This window comes from Macaca mulatta, chromosome 13 (assembly GCF_049350105.2).
Source record: "Macaca mulatta isolate MMU2019108-1 chromosome 13, T2T-MMU8v2.0, whole genome shotgun sequence".
Classification (NCBI taxonomy): Eukaryota; Metazoa; Chordata; class Mammalia; order Primates; family Cercopithecidae; genus Macaca; species Macaca mulatta.
In genome coordinates, this window is record NC_133418.1 from 85,867,027 (window position 1) to 85,885,687 (window position 18,661).

Consider the following 18,661-nt stretch of genomic DNA (forward strand, 5'->3'; position numbering starts at 1 on the left):
GTTTGGTTTAGTGTCAGTTGTACACAGCACACATTGTATGAGGTTGGAATTGTCTATTTCTGGAAAGATAAAATTACCTTCTTTGTGGGAAGATTTTAAACCTTTGATACAATTTCTTTAATGATTAGAAAACTATTAGAAATGTTTTATTTCTTTTTGAGTCAGTTTTGTGTGTGTGTGTGTGTGTTTTTTTTTTTTTTTTTTTTTTTTTTTGAGACGGAGTCTCGCTCTGCTGCCCAGGCTGGAGTGCAGTGGCCGGATCTCGGCTCACTGCAAGCTCCGCCTCCCGGGTTCACGCCATTCTCCTGCCTCAGCCTCCCGAGTAGCTGGGACTACAGGCGCCCGCCACCGCGCCCGGCTAGTTTTTTGTATTTTTTAGTAGAGACGGGGTTTCACCGTGTTAGCCAGGATGGTCTCGATCTCCTGACCTCGTGATCCGCCCGTCTCGGCCTCCCAAAGTGCTGGGATTACAGGCTTGAGCCACCGCGCCCGGCTTGAGTCAGTTTTGATAATTTACAATTTTTAGGAATTTGTTCACTTTACCTAAATGTTTAAAGCTTTTCTTGAAGTTTCTCATAATTTCTCTTTTTAAACTGCTATGTTTGTAGTCATGCCCCTCCTTCTTGTGTATAATACAGTAATATTTGTGCCTTCTCTTTTTTTTTTGATCTTTTAGCAATTTTTCTATTAGTACTTTTCAAAGTATCAACTTTGTTTTTAATTTTTTTAATTTTAAACATTTATTGTAATATTTTGAGAAGGAGTCTCTCTGTTTTGTCCAGGCTGGTCTCGGACTCAGGTAATCCTCCCACTTCAGCCTCCCAAGTGGATGGGATTACAGGCGTCAACCACCACACCTGACTCTCAAGTTTGTTTTTTATTTATTAACTGTTGCTTTTCTTTATTTCTTTCCTTCTTTTAAAGGAGAAAAAAAGGTTGAAAAAAATGTAGGAGCCACTTGATAAAAGAATTTCAGGTTTGTTTCCCTAGATGTAATACAGGAACCTTAAACTCATGTCAGACTTGAATTTCTTATCTTTCCTGGAAAATATTGTCTTCTAGTATTTCCTATCCTAAGTTGGTGGTTCTCTCTTGTTGATGCCCCCACCACCCAAAAAAATAGTTATCCCAGCCTACCTCCTTTTACCTTAACAGGCCATTCTTTCCCACCTCCCACTGTTTCTGCCTCGGTCCAGGTCTTCATTCTCTCTTCTTACAGAGCCTGTGGCATCATTCCAACTAGTTTTGTTTCCTTCAGCCTCATCTCTTTTAACCCATCCTTCATACTGACATTTTTTACTTCAGCAAACAGTCCAAATGTCCATGTCTCATTTAAAACCTTACAATTATTTTCTGCTACCCTGATCACTTCCCAACTCTTTAGCATGATATGCAACCTGGGCCTTCCAGTCTCCCTACATGTACTCTTTGGTCCATGGTCCAACCTAGTTGCCCCAACACATCATTTTGTTCTTGGTCTCTATGCCTTTTTTTTTCTGAGACAGAGTTTTGCTCTGTTGCCCAGGCTGGAGTGCAGTGGCACAATCTTGGCTCACTGCAACCTCTGCCTCCCAGTTTCAAGTGATTCTCATGCCTCAGCTTCCCGAATAGCTGGGACTACAGGCATGTGCCACCATGCCTGACAAATTTTTTTTTTTTTTTGAGAGAGAGTTTTGCTCTTTTTGCCCAGGCTGGGGTGCAATGGCGCGATCTTGGCTCACAGCAACCTCCACCTCCCAGGTTCAAGCGAATCTCCTGTCTTAGCCTCCCAAGTACCTGGGATTACAGGCACGTGCCACTACGCCCGGCTAATTTTGTATTTTTCGTACAGATGGGGTTTCTCCATGTTGGTCAGGCTGGTCTTGAACTCCTGACCTCAGTTGATCGCCTGCCTCGACCTCCCAAAGTGCTGGGATTACAGGCATAAGCCACCGCACCCAGCCAGAGAAAATATTTTTAGTTTGTTTATGGGAAAGATGTAAGTGCTCTGATTTGTTTGATTTTTGTCTTTTTAAATTTAATTTTTCTTACCCCCCCGAGATGGTCTCACTCTGTTGCCCAGGCTGGAGTGCAGTGGCACCATCTCTGCTCACTGCAACCTCTGCCTCCTGGGTTCAAGCAATTCTCCTGCCTCAGTTGGGACTACAGGTGTGCCCCACCACGCCTGGCTAATTTTTGTATTTTTGTTAGAGATGGGGTTTCACCATGTTGGCCAGGCTGGTCTGTTTTTTTTTTTTTTTTCCTGAAATGCAGTCTCACTCTCACTCTCATCCAGACTGGAGTGCAGTGGCATGATCTTGGCTCACTGTAGCCTCCACCTCTTGGGTTCAAGTGATTCTCCTGCCTCAGTCTCCCCAGTAGCTGGGATTATAGGTGGGCACCACCACACCTGGCTAATTTTTGTGTTTTTAGTACACACAGGGTTTCATCATGTTGCTCAGGCTGGTCTCAAACTCCTGACCTCAGGTGATCCACCCACCTCAGCCTCCCAAAGTGCTGGGATAACAGGCGTAAGACACCGCTCCCAGCCCAAGCTGGTCTTAAATTTTATTTCTTGATGGAAGATTTTTGCCTTGGTTTTTAACCTCAGAGTGAGGACAAATAAGCACCTAAAGCATCAAACATTGACTAAAGAATTGTAACACTAAGAAAGAGATTTTGATGATTCCAATCTTTATTATTTAGCTTTGAGAATACCAGTTTTATCTCAAATTCTGTCTTTATGTGTATAAATAAAAGTAGCAGATCTGAGCTCAAGACATGACAGAACATAATTTAGAATCTTTTCCAGTTCTCCAGAGAGCCATTAACTAGCAAGCGATATGAAAGATTCATCAGAATTCAACATAATATTTTCTGGCAGTTTACCCAAGGGGTTCCTGAATACACTTGAAGGACTTACTTATCAAACAACTAGGAATTGATATATACCTAAATCCCTTTGCCTTTTCAGATTCCATAAAACCTGACAATAACAGCCAACAAAGTTACTTCAGAATCTGCTGGAACTTACTAGAGACAAAATGAACTGTCCAGATAGAATCGAGTAGTCCTTAAGGAAAGTTTATAATTCCAGAGTTTTCATCTTTAATTGAATATAGTGATTACTCCTTAAAAGAACAATTACTATAAAATTCTTATTCAGGCTGTTGTTAATTATTTAGTAATATTTAAATTACTTTAAGAAAATACAGTTAAAGTATATGAAATTTTCTGTCAGTAAACATAAGTATAAAATGTAATGTTTTTTGAAAACTATTAGGTTGGTGCAAAGGTAATTGATATTTTGCCATTAAATGGCAAAACTGGGAAAACCCACATAGTTTAAACCCAGTTTGAAGTGCTTATTTATAATTGCTCATAAACACATGCAACTCAGAATCAGCTGTACATGGCCTCTGAAGACTGCCGTAAGATTTGACAGGGTAACCTATTCTATACAGAGTTGAAGAACTTGGATCATTTGATCTATTAAATGTGTCTGAGTACCATTTATGATGAAATGGAGCACTTTGGCTGTAACACTATCTCATGGAATAGAAGTGTTTTTATTCTGCCTACATGTGAAATATAATACTACTTCTGTTTGCTGTCTAAAGAAATATCCTAACAGCATCTTCTTGAAAGAATAAAGAACAGCCTGTGTATTTTTAGGAGTTGGTACTCTGCTTGCCTTTTAAGTATGGATCATTGCCTTTGTTTTTCAGTTAAGAGTTTTTAAGTTTTATTTTTGTTTTCAAGGGGGTAAAACAGTTTATCGATCTCTTAAATACATGGATGAGTTTTGTGATTCCCATTTGACGATTTTAAGATGTGAGAAAGGTTAATGTCCAGAAGCTAAGAAGTGCGGTTGGCATCATGCCTTATTTTCTGTTTAAGCCAACTGATGATTTGTTTGATTTATTTAATAGTTCTTCTTTGGATATTAGTAACCACCAATAAATAAAACTGAATATGAATTTCCAAAGCTTTGCTTATACAAAGTGCCAAACTTAATCAACATTTGAATTATATGTGCTAGAATTATAAGCAGTATCACATTGTTGTTTTTAACCATTGCATTTTCACCGTTGTGGCTATATACAACTCTATATAATTAACATCTGTTTTAGTTCTAACTGTTTTTGTATGGTGAATGGTTTCTGCTTTAAAGGCTTATGCTCCTGAAATCAGCCAAACACAACCAGACTCTCTAGTCTTACCATCACACCTTTTCAGTTTTAATTCCAAGAAAGAAATATTTTATTCCCCTCACCTCTCTAACACAGAAGCCTTGAGTATCCCCTGAATCGTCAGAGGTTTAGAGTGAAAAGGAGAAAATTATAAGTATATAAAGCCCTGCCCAGTTGGAACATCACTGTCCAAAAGAGGAAGTAGACAAGAGAACGTGTAATTATAAGTCAACATGATAAACCCAATAACAGAAATGTGGTACATAGTACAGGGATTAACCCAGGGAAGAGTATAAGGACCATATGAGCAGGGATTATGTTTGATTCATATCTGTATATCCAGCACCTAACAAAGAGTCTGGTATTTAATAGATTCAACAAATCAGTTAAATGAATGAGATTAATTCTGCCTTAAAGATAAGAAACAAGGAAGTCTTCCTAAATGGGGTGTAATCTGGGTTTTGAAATTCAAATAGCTTAGAAGAAGAGGACAAAGAAAAAAAATTGGAAAAAAAAAAAAAAAGCCAAATAGGCAGATAAAAAAAGTTAAGAAAATGAATGACAGGCATGGGGAACAGTGTGAGTGAAACTGCATGCCGTGTTTTAGCAAACTGCAAATAGTTCAGATTGCATCAGCATAAAGTGTAAATTGAAGAGCAGCTGGAAATGGAGCTATATTAGTGAAGAATTATATACAAGGGCTTCTTTGAAAAACAATGAACTTTACAAAAAAACTTAATCATACTTTCTTGAATACTTTCTAAAACATGTTTTGGGATGTCTAGACCCTTTCTTCAAAGGCCTTTGATATTTTTAAAAGGTAATTAGAATTATTGATGAAATATTTTCATTTTAACATTTATTATCTTCTCTAACATTTGAGATTTATGTCAGATTTTTAATATTTTATATAACTTATAAACATTGCGGTCCTTTGTGTAACCAATGATGATTTTCCCTTTTCAAATTAAAAAGATTTATAGGACTGTATTTGCATTTATGACGTGAGATAGATGTGTATTAAATAGTATGACAACATACTTCAAGCCAAGTTTTATATGGAAGCCCACTATGTAAGTAGATATGGTCCATGGGCATCCACTCCCTACACTTATGGGTCTACTAGGGTACTCTGCAGATTCCTCCAGGTTCAACAGTCAAGGGTTTAGTGGAAAGAGCCAAGAGGCCTGGGTTCAGTATTTACAGTTAGTGACTGGATTGTGGGTGTCTCCTTTTTCTTTCTCATCGTCTAAATAGAGGGACTGTCTGGGTGCAGTGGCTCACGCCTGTAATCCCAGCACTTTGGGAGGTCAAAGTGGGCGGATCACTTGAGGTCAGGGGTTCGAGACCAGCCTGGCCAACATGGTAAAACCCTGTCTCTACTAAAAATACTAAAAAAAAATTAGCCCAGCGTGGTGGCAGGCACCTGTAATCCTAGCTATTTGGGAGGCTGAGGCAGGAGAATTGCTTGAACCCGGGAGGTGGAGGTTGCAGTGAGCCAAGGTCGCACCACTGCACTCCAGTCTGGGCGACAGCAAGACTCTGTCTCAAATAAATAAATACAGTAAATAGAGGGACTTAGTTAAATGACTTCTAAAGTCCCTTTTAACTCTAAGTCTGTGGTTTTATAAATCTGTAGCTATAGTTTATGTGATGCTGGGGCTTTGAACTGGAATGTAACCCCCCAATTATAGCTACGTTTTCCAGGACTACATCTAAGTGAAATCAGGAGCAGTCTATATTGTGTTTTTCTAAAAAACTTAAGTTGTTCTTTTTTTCATGTTAAATTTAAGATTTTGGTAGAATAGGTAGAACTATCTCACAGGTAATTTGAAGTTTGGGTCTAAAACTGAGGAGAGAAATCAGGACTAGGGATAGATTTGGGGTTATCCATACAGGTGACTGTTAAACGTGGAAGTAAATGAGGTTATTTAGGGGGCAGAAGAGAAGGGAGTGAACAATCAAGAGTAGAAGGGGTGGAGGAATGGAGGAAGATATGGAACTCTACAAGGACATGGAAAAGGAATAAGGAAAGTAGGGAAGAAATTGAATAGAGTATGTCCTAGTACTAAGGAAAGAGTTTTCAGAAATGAACTTGACTGAGAGAACCAGATAGAAATAGCCCACCATGTGGTGTTAGCATTCACTGCCAAATGAAGATGTTGGTCATTAAGATAAAGGTTATCTGAAAAGACAGTTTAAGCCATTGGGGGCATGCAAATTGGTGTACAAAAAGAAAACTTTTGCAAGTTCCAGGTTTTTTTTTTTTAAAGGTCATGCTAAGTATTGAAGAGGAATAAGTTTATATGGTTTGATACCTACACACATTAATCAGAGTGTGGTGGTATAGTGAATGGAGAGCACAGAACTCAGAATTATGAATTCTGGGTTCTAGTACACACTCTCTGTTGTTTTAACTGTGCAACCATCCAGTCACCTAACAGGGTGGAGATACTTGTAAACAGATAAATTATAATCAGATTGCTAATTGTTGTACTCAATATGATCAGAACTTCTTGGGCAAATGATTTAAGCCTTCTGGGTTTCTTCACCTGTAAAATTAAATTGTTAAGAAAAATTTGTTTTAGGCCAGACACAAGGTCTCATGCCTGTAATCCTAGCACTTTGGAAGGCCAAGGCAGGTGGATTACCTAAGGTCGGGAGTTTGAGACCAGTCTGGCCAACGTGGTGAAACCCCGTCTCCACTAAAAATACAGAAATTGGCCGGGCGTGGTGGCAGGTCCCTGTAATCCCAGCTACTAGGGAGGCAGAGACAGGAGAATTGCTTGAACCCAGGAGGCGGAGGTTGCAGTGAGCCGAGATCACGCCACTGCACTCCAGCCTGGGTGGCAGGGTGAGACCCTGTCTCAAAAAAATAATAAATAAATAAATTTTGTTTTAAAGCTCATAATCTATGTAGTACCTCTTAATGCAGTTCTGGATTGTTACAATGCTGTTTGCCTTTAAAATGTGTATGAATGCATACATATATATGTATACGTATACATATATGTACTTTTTTTTTTTTTTTTTTTTTTTTGGAGATGGAGTCTGGCGCTGTCGCCCAGGCTGGAGTGCAGTGGCCGGATCTCAGCTCACTGCAAGCTCCGCCTCCCGGGTTTGCACCATTCTCCTGCCTCAGCCTCCAGAGTAGCTGGGACTACAGGCGCCCGCCACCTCGCCCGGCTATTTTTTTGTATTTTTTAGTAGAGACGGGGTTTCACCGTGTTAGCCAGGATGGTCTCGATCTCCTGACCTTGTGATCCGCCCATCTCGGCCTCCCAAAGTGCTGGGATTACAGGCTTGAGCCACCGTGCCTGGCCATATATGTACTTTTTAAGAATTATTATATAGGATATTATCTTTTATTGTTGTTTTGAGACAGGGTCTCCCTCTGTTGGCCAGGCTGGAGTACAGTGGTGTAATCATAGCTCACTGCAGCCCTGGCATCCTGGATTTAAGCGATCCTTCCACCTCAGCCTCTGGAGTAGGTGGGGACTACTACAGGCATGTGCCAGCCTACTGGGCTTTTTTTTTTTTTTTTTTTTTTTTTTTGGTAGAGACAGGTTTTCCCTGTGTTGCCTAGGCTGGTCCTGAACTCCTGGCCTTAACTGTTCCTCATTGGTCAGCCTCAAAGTGTTAGGATTACAGGCATTAGCCACCACTCCCAGTCTAGTACACTGTTTATAAAATTTTCCCTGTACACTGAGGCTGTCACACCCTCTCAGTTATTGAAGTGTAGTGGGACAGGCCATATTGTGTGCTCTGAGCCAGTGAGTACTGTGCACTTTCATCCAGTAAGTGCCCTACCCACTTGTTGGAGAGTTGAGCATGTTTTGGAACATGTTAGTGTTTCTCTCCTGGTACTGTCTTTTCTTGCCATTTATTTAGTAAGGAACAAAGGGATGCAAGTAAAGACTATCATGCTGTTTATTAACATGCAAGCTTTACAGAGGCCACTGGCCTGAGATTCAACTGAAGAAATGGTCAAGGCTGCTTTCCAGTGTGGACTCTTAAGTAAAACTTTTAATTTAAAAAAAAAAAATTAAAGAAATGATTGAGGAGAAAGAAGGTAAAGATTATTAGCCCACCAATATTCCTAAAGTATAGACAGTCACAAATTTTGTGTCCTTTGATACAGGGTGACTTTGTGTTCACAAATATTATTTAGATTTTTCAAGCTTGTAATATACGTGCCCTGCATAGTCCTTGCTGCCATAGATACACCGGTGAACTTGATGAGATATGCTCTTCCTGGATTTTATCATTTATTAGGAATGGTAGAATTAAACAACAGTCAGAGGCCCATAGGAGTTCAGTTTTGCCCAAGCAGAATGTTGAATAAATGTTCTAACTGGTTCCTGGCAAAAATCATATAAACTGTATCTTTTATCATCACCTCGGCCTCTCCCTTTCCCCATTTCTGCAATGTATTGTAACCACAGTATGAGAAAAAACATGCTGAAATAGTTAGGTAAACTGGATCTCCAGGAACATATAACTTTGTGACTGGGGAAAAGGGTTGAGAACTCCTGACTTCTAGGTCAGTATCATTCAAATATGTGCTTGCAAGCCAGACCACATTTTTAAGTACAAACCCACTTTTTTTTTTTTTTTTTTTTTTTTTTTTTTTTGAGACACAGTCTTGCTCTATCGCCCAGGCTGGAGTGCAGTGGCACGATCTTGGCTCACTGCAGCCTCTGCCTCCTGGGTTCCAGCAATTCTCCTGCTTCAGCCTCTTGGATAGCTGGGATTACAGGCGCACACCACCATACCTGGGTAGTTTTTGTATTTTTAGTGGAGATGGGGGTTCACCATGTTGGCCAGGCTGGTCCCAAACTCCTGACCTCAGGTGATCTGTCCGCCTCAGTCTCCCAGAGTGCTGGGATTACGGGCATGAGCCACCGTGCCCGGCCACAAACCCACATTTTTTAAAGTTTTAAAAATTTGTTTAATGATATGGAACCCACGTTTTAATTACTTTGCTTTTTGTTTATAGGTCCAGGGGCAAGTTCATCCTACTCTCGAGTCTAATGATGATGCTCTTCAGTATGTTGAAGAATTAATTTTGCAATTATTAAATATGCTATGTCAAGCTCAGCCCCGAAGTGCTTCAGATGTAGAGGTATGACAAATGTTGTCTTGTATTTACTTTATATCTAATTTGTGTGTTGGCTGTAATGTCAGTGAAGGGGGAAAGAATTTGCTCCATATATATATATATGGTATATAAGAAAATGCAGCCTGGATTTTACTCTTTACAGGTTGAGTATCCCTTATCCAGAATGCTTGGGAACAGAAGTGTTTTAGATTTTGAGGTTTTGGGGGTTTTTTTGTTTTTTGTTTTTTTTTGAATATTTGCTGTATACTTACTGGCTGAGCATCCCAAATCCAAAAACCCAAACTCTGAAGTGTTCCAGTGAGCATCATGTCAGCGTCTAGAAGTTCTGAACTTTGGCCTGATGTGGTGGCTCAAGCCTGTAATCCGAGCACTTTGGGAGGCCAAAGCGGAAGGATCACTTGAGCCCAGGAGTTTGAGACCAGCCTGGGAAACAAAGTGAGACCCCATCTCTAAAAAAAATTTGTTTTTAATTAGCTAGGCATGGTGGCATGTGCCAGTCTGTAGTCCCAGCTACTCAGGAGGCTGAGACACAAGGATCACTTGAGCCCAGGAGATGGAAGCTCCAGTAAGCCCTGAATGAAAGAGTGGAACCCTGTCTTAAAAAAAAAAAAAAAAAAAGAAGCTAAAAGTTTCAGATTTTGGATTTTTGGATTAGGGATAATCAGCCTGTATTGCATATATGATAGTTTATATATATTCCAGCTGTTAAACTATTCATTTTTTGTTTGTAAGCTAAACTGAACAATTTCTTGATGATAGAATGATATACCCATACTTTTAGGAGTGGCATATGTCCAAGCATTTCTTTTATTAAAGCCAGCTAACATTCCAAAAACATTTCTGTTAATGTTTTGATCTTCAGTTGTTACATGTATTTTAAGTCGTAAGTGAATTATTTCCTAGCAATTGAGAGAGAGGGAATCATCTAAACACCTAGGAAGGAGGTTCTGTAATCTCTTAAAAAGATGATATGGCCCCTGTCTTTTTAGGGCTTATGATTTAATGGAGATACAGATAGATATGTAGTCAGTAACATAATGTGATATTCTATGAGTAAAGAGTATATGGGAAACCATGAAAGGGGCAACTAATAGAGGCTTTGGGGTTTGGGATAGCTTCCAAGAAGAAGATATATCTAAACTGAGTTCAGAAGGAGTCGAAAGTTGGAGAGAAAAAAAGGTTTGAAGTACCAACTGTAGAAAATGGGAGATACAGCTAGAAATAGAAAGAGTTCTCTGGCAATGATGAAGGACCATTTGACTTTAATGACTTCAAGTGTACAGTAGTTCAAATCTTTGAGTTTCTGTGACTTTGCTTTTGCAGCACTCAAGTGTGAGCACAAAAAAAAGATAGTTGGACTGAATGGTGTTTCCTCATGGATGTATAGCAGCAGAACAGTAGGGCAAGGGAATTGTAAAAACTGGTAATAGCAGTGCTTTGCAACCTTTTCAGGACACAACACACATAGAATGTAATGTTTTTATGGCACACAGTGATTTGGTAGGAAGTAATCTCTAGCAACCTCAGGCCTTGTCCTACTCCCCTGACGCTGAGGAATTGATAGACAGGCACTTCCAATGAGAAACTGCTGAGAAGAGCATCACTGAATCAAAATTGGATAAGGAAAAAAGTGAAATGTGATAATAGCTGATTGGTTTGCTATATAGTATTATGCACTAGTCTGAATACTTTCATGCTTTGTATTTCATTTAAACCTTGTAATAATCCCATCAAGATGGTATTGGTTTTTTCCCTACTAGAATGTAAGCTCCAGGGATTTTTTTTTTTTTTTTTTTTTTTTTACTTGTTCACTGTTGAATCACCAGCACCGAGAACAATATCTGGCACAGAGAAGACACTCAGAAATATAAGTTGAATGAATGAATGTGGAAACTGAAGCACAGAGAGGTTGAATAACCTGCCCAAGGTCATAGTTATTAAGTAGTGAAGCCAAGACTTTTAACCAGAAAGTCTAGCTTTTTGAGCATGCATTCTAATACCAGGTAGGAGAGGGCACATATAATGGAAAAACATGGAGAGAACAGGGTACTAGAGTTCTCAGTAAGGTCAGAGAACTGATAATATTAGGACATCTGAAAGAGATAAATAGAATAGATTGAGATGAGAGAAAGAGTTGTTTGAATGTAAGATTTCATTAAGTAACATAGTTACAAAGCAGGATGTGGCTAGACCAGGGGTGAAGGTCCCCAAGATGAGGTGTTTATGGAATTAAGAGGCCAGGGTATTTTGTGTGTCCCTAATGTAAACCATAAAGTTGGACAGAATGGTAGCAGGACTTTACATGAGAATGGAAGAGTGATGTTAATACCTCTTAATACCACCACAGTGGGGTTTAGGTTTCAACATGAATTTGGGAGGGGCACAAACATTTGGACCATAGCAAATGGTGTCTTATATTCTTTTATCAGGAAATAATTTTCCATTTTCCTCATTCACTAGGATTCAGTATTTCTTTAATACACTTACAAAACTTTCTATTAAAATAACAAGGTTCCTAAATTTAGCAAGCCCTAAGTATGTTTTGTGATGAGTCATAAAATATTTTTCTTAGGTTTTGAGGGTCACATAAGAAAAATGTATTTAGAGGCTGGGCATAGTGGCCCACACCTGTAATCCCAGCACTTTGGAAGGCCGAAGCAGGCAGATAACCTAAGGTTGGGAGTTTGAGAACAGCCTGGCCAACATGGTGAAAACCCATCTCTACTAAAAGAAAAAAAAAAATACAAAAAATTAGCTGGGCGTGGTGGCAGGCACCTGTAATCCCAACTCCTCAGGAGGCTGAGGCAGGAGAACTTCTTGAACCTGGGAGGCAGAAGTTGCAGTGAGCCAAGATTGCACCATTGTGGGAGGCAGAAGTTGCAGTGAGCCAAGATTGCACCATTGTACTCCAGTCTGGGTGACAGAGCAAGATCCATCTCAAAAAAAAAAAAAGAAAAAGAAAAAAATGTATTTTAAAAATAGATCAATCTGAATTAGCAGAATATGCACATTTAAAAATCTTTCTAAAGAATACACTTCGTAATGGTTCTCAGAGGCTGTATAGATTGGAGAGAAAAGGAATTGGGGAAGATTCATTCAAAGAATACATATTTACAGTTAGGAGGAATAAGTTCAAGAGATCCTATTGTACAGCATGGTGACTATAGTTAATCATGGTATATTGTACTCTTGAAAATGCTAAGAGTGGATATTGATTGTTCTCACCACAAAAATAACTATGTGAGGTAATGCATTTGTTAATTAGCTAGATTTAGCCATTCCACAGCATATATGTACTTCCAAGCATCATCATGTTGTACATGATATACATGTACAGTCAATGTAAGGAATAAATAAATTTGGCTGGTAATTTGGTGAAATTACAGGTTCACACCTGTAATCCCAGCACTTTGGGAGGCCAATGTGGGCAGATTGCCTGAGCCCAAGAGTTCAGGACCAGCCTGGGCAATGTGGCAAAACCCTGTCTCTACTAAACATACAAAAAATTAGCTGGCTATGAGGGTGCATGCCTGTGGTCCCAGCCACCTGATAGGTTGGGGTGGGAGGATTGCCTGAGCCCAGGAGGTTGATGCTGCAGTAAGCTGTGATCGTGCCACTGCACTCCTGACAGAGTGAGACTCTGTCTAAAAGGAAAAAAAAAAGAAGTTTGAAAAAAAAATGTTTGAAAAATACACTTTGCTTTAAAGTATAAGCATAATTCAAAGTACGGTAGCAATTACTACTTAATTTGGTAGCTCCTAGGGGATATGTCTAAGAGTGATTTTTAGTTGCCCTATAGTTTTAGGAAAATAGGTGCTTCAAAAGTGCTTGAAAACAGATGGATTGTGCATACATATTTTGCTGATGGTAATTAAAAAGTTTTGGTAAATTGTACTACAGATTATCACAAATTGTGTCATAGTCCAAATGAGTGGAATTTTGTTTTATTGATGTAGCCAGTAATTACTAATCTGTACTGCCAATATATTAGTATTTACTGTCAGGCAGTGTTGTAGATGAATAAGGGAGTAGAGTCGTGCCTCAGTTTCTGTGGGGGATTGGTTGCAGGCTGCTGCCTGAAGATACCAAAATCCATGGATGCTCAAGTCCCTTATATTAAATGGCATAGTATTTGCATATAACTAATGAACACCCTCCCATATGCTTTAAATCATCTCTAGAATACTTATACAATACCTAATACAAAGTAAATGTTGCCAAGTGTAGTGGCTTGCGCCTGTACTCCCACCTACTCAGGAGGCTGAGGTGGGAGGATCACTTGAGCCCAAGAGTTCAAGGCTACAGTAAGCTATGATCGTGCCAGTGCACTTCAGTCTGGGTGACAGAGTGAAACCCTAACTCTTAAAAAAAAAAAAATCGAATTATATGTAAATAGTTACTACATTGTATTTTAAATTTTGTATTTTTTAAATTTTTTTTTAATATTTTTGATCTGCGGTTGGTTGAATCCACAGATGCAGAACCATGGATATGGAAGGCCCACTGTATTATATGTATTTTAATGCTTTGGGAATGCAGAAGAAGGGTATATATTATTTGGCTCTGTTGATTCCAATTAATTCAAATGTTAAAAGATAGTATAAAAATTGCTCCAATCTGGTTTATTTTTCCCTCTTTTATAATAAGTATAATTTTCTGTATTTAAACTTTGAAAAAATAGAGGCAAAAGCTAATATTTTTTTCCTGTGTTATGACCCTAGTATATTCTCTAATTTCTTAGGTCTTGTCCTTTCATAATTGTACTTGTTCTTTACTTGACTAGACTGATTTCCTTTGTTATGCCTTCCCTTTCTGGTGTATACGTACCTATATTTAACCAGCTTTGATTTCTTAGGACACTGATACATTTTTCTTTTCCTCATTCATCTCAGGCTTTTTTTTTTTTTTTTTTTTTTAAACTCCTTTATCTTAGACTTTTTCTTGTCATTAGCCCTTCATCGTAAAATGTCAAATGTCTGATTTCTTTTTCCATTAATTTTTTTCTTTAGCTTTTTTCCCTTGGAATCCTAAAGAGTCCTTGTAATTTCTTTCTTTCTTTTCTTTTCTTTTTTTTTTTATTTCTTTTCTTTTTTTTTTTTTTTTTTTGTGAGACAGAGACTCGCTGTGTCACCCAGGCTGGAGTGCAGTGGTATGATCTCAGCTCACTGCAACTTCTGTCTCCCAGGTTCAAGCGATTATCGTGCCTCAGCCTCCTGAGTAGCTGGGACTACAATCGTGCACCACCATGCCTGGCTAATTTTTGTATTTTTAGTAAAGACAGGTTTTCACCATATTGGCCAGGCTGGTCTTGAACTCCTGACCTCAAGCAATCCGCCCACCTCAGCCTCCCAAAGTGCTGGGATTACAGGCATGAGCCACCACACCCAGCCAAGTCCCTATAATTTGTAATAAGCTTTCCATTAACATTTAGATTCCCCAAATAATTTATCCATATTTTCTACCTTTCTAAACAAAAACAAATTTCTCCCACACATACAAAAGTATATGAGGATCTAAATTTTTTTTAACTGAAGTACATATGTAGGAATTTATATAGGACCTAGAATATTTGTATTGGGTTTGGCCAAGATTATCTTTTTAAACCTATTTTTTATGTAAAGGAAAAAACAGCGTTCTGCTAATAATAGAGGTGAATCTCAAACTTAGCTCTGTATCTCATTAATGTTTCCCAGAGGTACTAGATATTAATAAAGATAGAGTTTCTCATTTAATACAAATAAAAGTATTAATCTTGAAATTAGGAGAGTAATAGTATTCTAATTCATGAATCTTTCATTGATCAGTCCTCCTTGGCCTTCTTTTTAAAAATACATGAAGGCCTGAGTGCAGTGGCTCATGTGTGTAATCCCAGCACTTTGGGAGGCCAAGGGAGAAGGATCACTTTGAGCTCAGGCGTTCCAGAGTAGCCTGGGCAACATAGCAAGATCTCATTTCTACTAAAAATAAAAAAATTAGCTGGACGTGGGGGCACATACATATAGTCCCAGCTACTTGGGAGGCGGAGGCAGGGGGATCACTTAAGCCCAGGAGTTTGAGGCTCCAGTGAGCTATGATCGCATCATTGCACTCCAGCCTGGGTGATAGAGCAAGACCCTGTTTCCCCTCAAAATAAATAAAAAGTAAAGAAATATAAAATATTTGTGAAAGAAATTTTATTTTGCTATAAAATTATAAATTTGCCACTACAAGAAATAAAGTAATTCCTTCGGTTTGGCCTCTCCACATTCGAAACACCTTTTTTTAAAAAAAAAAAAAAAACCCTATGAATTTTTCCCCATGCATTTTGACCCTTGGCATTATCTCCTAAGTATATATTTGGTAATTGGATTTCATTAATACCCTTGTAAGTAAGTTTAAAATGTGCTGTGCTTCATTATTACCACTTTGCCTTTTTAAAAATCATTCGAGATTTTCTTTCCTCTTCTTTACTTCCTCAAAACAATAAACCTGGAATGAGGTAGACGTAATTGATAATGGACAGGGGTTGCTGTTCTGTTTTTTCTTCTACCTCAACCCCTTCCTACAGTTAGTCTCTGTAATTCCACCACTGGTGATTTTTTTTTTCAAAGACATGTAAATCTATTTAGAATTAATTGTCAGGTTGAGTTCAACTTCTGTCCTTTTCTATTGCTTTTTTTTTTTAATTTTTACTTTTTTCTACTGCTTTTATATCTACACTGTGCACCAGTGTTTTTAGAATCCAGGTCATGGCCTGGAGTCATAAAATTACTTTAGTGCATTGCCCAACCTCATTTTAAAAAATGAAACAGGCCGGGCACAGTGGCTCACACCTATAATCCTAGCACTTTGGGAGGCTTAGGTGGGCGGATCACCTGAGGTCAGGAGTTCAAGACCAGCCTGGCCAACATGGGGAAACCCATCTCTACTAAAAATACAAAAATTAACTGGGCATGGTAGCACACGCCTGTAATCCCAGCTACTTGGGAGGCTGAGGCGGGAGAATCACTTGAACCTGGGAGTGGTGGTTGCAGTGAGCTGAGATTGCACCACTGCACTCCAGCCTGGGCAACAGAGCAAGACTCTGTCTCAAAATAAGTAAATATATAAATAAAAAACAGAATAGAAAATGCCAGTGTGCTACATATAATAAGGACAGGTTTGTTTTAGGAAACTTTGCTTCATTTGACTATGTGTGCAGTATTTTAGGGTATAATGTAAAAATGTGTTGAAAATTTATTCTTACTATGAGTTGGGGTTTTAAAAAATGTTGGAAAGCCACAGGGTCATAGCATTATTAGGTTTGTACCATGGTTACACTTAGTTAATCATGGGTTAAACCCATCACTATAAACATTTTAACTGAAAACCACATAAGTTAGTCCTGAATATCTTGTCATTTTTGGATTAGCAAGTCTGTAAAATAAACTTGGAAAAAAGAAAAGAATTCTTGTTTTGGATGTTCCCTTCTCTCCCTTTACCCCTTCCCTTTTCCCTTTTTTTATCTGCGATGCCTTCTCCATATTTGGACCTTTGTATTGCCTTTTACTGTATGAGGCTGGTGTCCTGGCAAATAGCTTTTCAACCAGACAGTTGAAAACGTTTGTAAACCCCATTTTTAACTACTATAATTTATTTCAACATGCTTCTAATTTGATTAATTAGAATTAAAATAACTTTATTTGGAAGCTGATTTAGCCTTGGACATAGATGAAGATAAGATTTATTAAAATTGAGTGGATTACACCCCTCAATTTATACATTTGCTCTTAAGATTTCCAAGAATCATTGTGTTCTCCACCCTTCTCACCACCAAGGACATCACAGGGCATCACACGTTTTTTATTTTCCATTTTACTAGCAAATAATTAAAACTTTTTATTCAGATTTATAATTAGGGATGATGTTTAATTTCATCTAGTTTTTATATACTAGTTGAATACTCATTTATTCAAAACACGTGTAAAAGTTATGTAATAGCGACCTCTACTGGTTTTAGTTATGGTATCCTGCAAGTGAATTTTTAAAAGTTTTGAGAGGATGAAAGTGCCTTTTTGAAGTGAATTAGTTTAATAAGGAAGGAAATTCAACTGTGATAGTAACCTGAGTTCTTTCACTCTCAGTGGAAGTTTTAACTAAAGAATTTCTGGAAATTAAATTGAAGTATTTTGTTAAAAATGAATGACTATGGGAGGACTTTAAAGAAATTACAGTGTATTAAAATTGCTGTCACCAATGCAAACTGTTGCTTTCCATGATTTGTAAATAGTTCTGAAGTGCCTTTGCATGGTGGATAAAGAATATTCATAGAGGTTTCCAATTGAAAAATGCTGCATGTAATTAGTACTGAAAGTAAGGACGAGTGAGAACTGGATTTAGATATTTACTTCTTGATCTTGGGTGTTGTTCCTTGAAATTTTAGACAAGTACTATTTAAGGTAGCTTCTACTCATTCTTGTAATTAGCTTTATCACAGTGAAGTTGAAATTCAGGATGTGATATTTCCCCTAGATAATAGAAAGAATGTTTAGTCTCTTATTGCCTAATTAAGGAACTAATTCATTGACAATTACTGTTTTCTCTTAGTTTCAATATGTTTGTAAATTATACCACATGTGAAAAGCTCTACTTTTGGTATTCTTTGATTTTAAAAGTAAATTTTAAGTGAAGAGCACTATTTAATATATTTGCTTAGTTGTTGTTTTCCTATTTTCCAAGGAACGTGTTCAAAAAAGTTTCCCTCATCCAATTGATAAGTGGGCAATAGCTGATGCCCAATCAGCTATTGAAAAGAGGAAGCGAAGAAACCCTTTATCCCTCCCAGTAGAAAAAATCCATCCTTTATTAAAGGTAATGCTGAAATACTGCCTTCTTGCCTTTTAAGGGAAAAATAAAACCCACCATTTTTATACAATAAGAATATATTTTATGGATAATTGAGTCAACTTAAGAGTAAAATTCTCTCATTCTAAGTTTTCCAGAGATTTATGTGGTGGGAGGGGATGCTATGATAATAAGAAAATATAAACTGGGCAACATGATTTAAAGTAATTTCATATCAATAGTAATAAGCAAGTTGAGAGGACTAAGAAAGTCATTGTGCATTTTGTTTATCTCAGATGTAATTAGGACCACAAAGAGAATTTATAAAACTCCTCTTCTTGGTTAGACCTGTGTTCCTATAAATCCTTTTGATGTTAATACTTTGTGTAGAGACCTCTGTGAAAAGGCCATAAGGCTATGTGTAATCTCTGAACAAAAAGATCACCTAAACTCTCCAGTCCTATTTTCCATGTAAATCAATAAGTCAGTTGAGTCTCTACGGAACTAATAGAAAAATTGCTGGAAGCTCAAGTAATGCTATTTTTTATTTTAGTTAATATAATGA

General features: G+C 38.0%; 1 protein-coding gene across 3 annotated transcripts in view; it reads left to right on the forward strand.

Moving 5' to 3' along the window:
* Positions 1 to 18,661, forward strand: part of SOS1 (SOS Ras/Rac guanine nucleotide exchange factor 1) — a 148,653-nt gene that overhangs the window by 50,914 nt on the left and 79,078 nt on the right. For all 3 annotated transcript variants that reach the window (XM_028831741.2, XM_028831742.2, XM_077959694.1), the window contains exons 2-3: positions 9,172 to 9,297; positions 17,992 to 18,123. In XM_028831741.2, the coding sequence (XP_028687574.1) occupies positions 9,172 to 9,297; positions 17,992 to 18,123 (258 nt within the window). The remainder of the gene's footprint in view (positions 1 to 9,171; positions 9,298 to 17,991; positions 18,124 to 18,661) is intronic.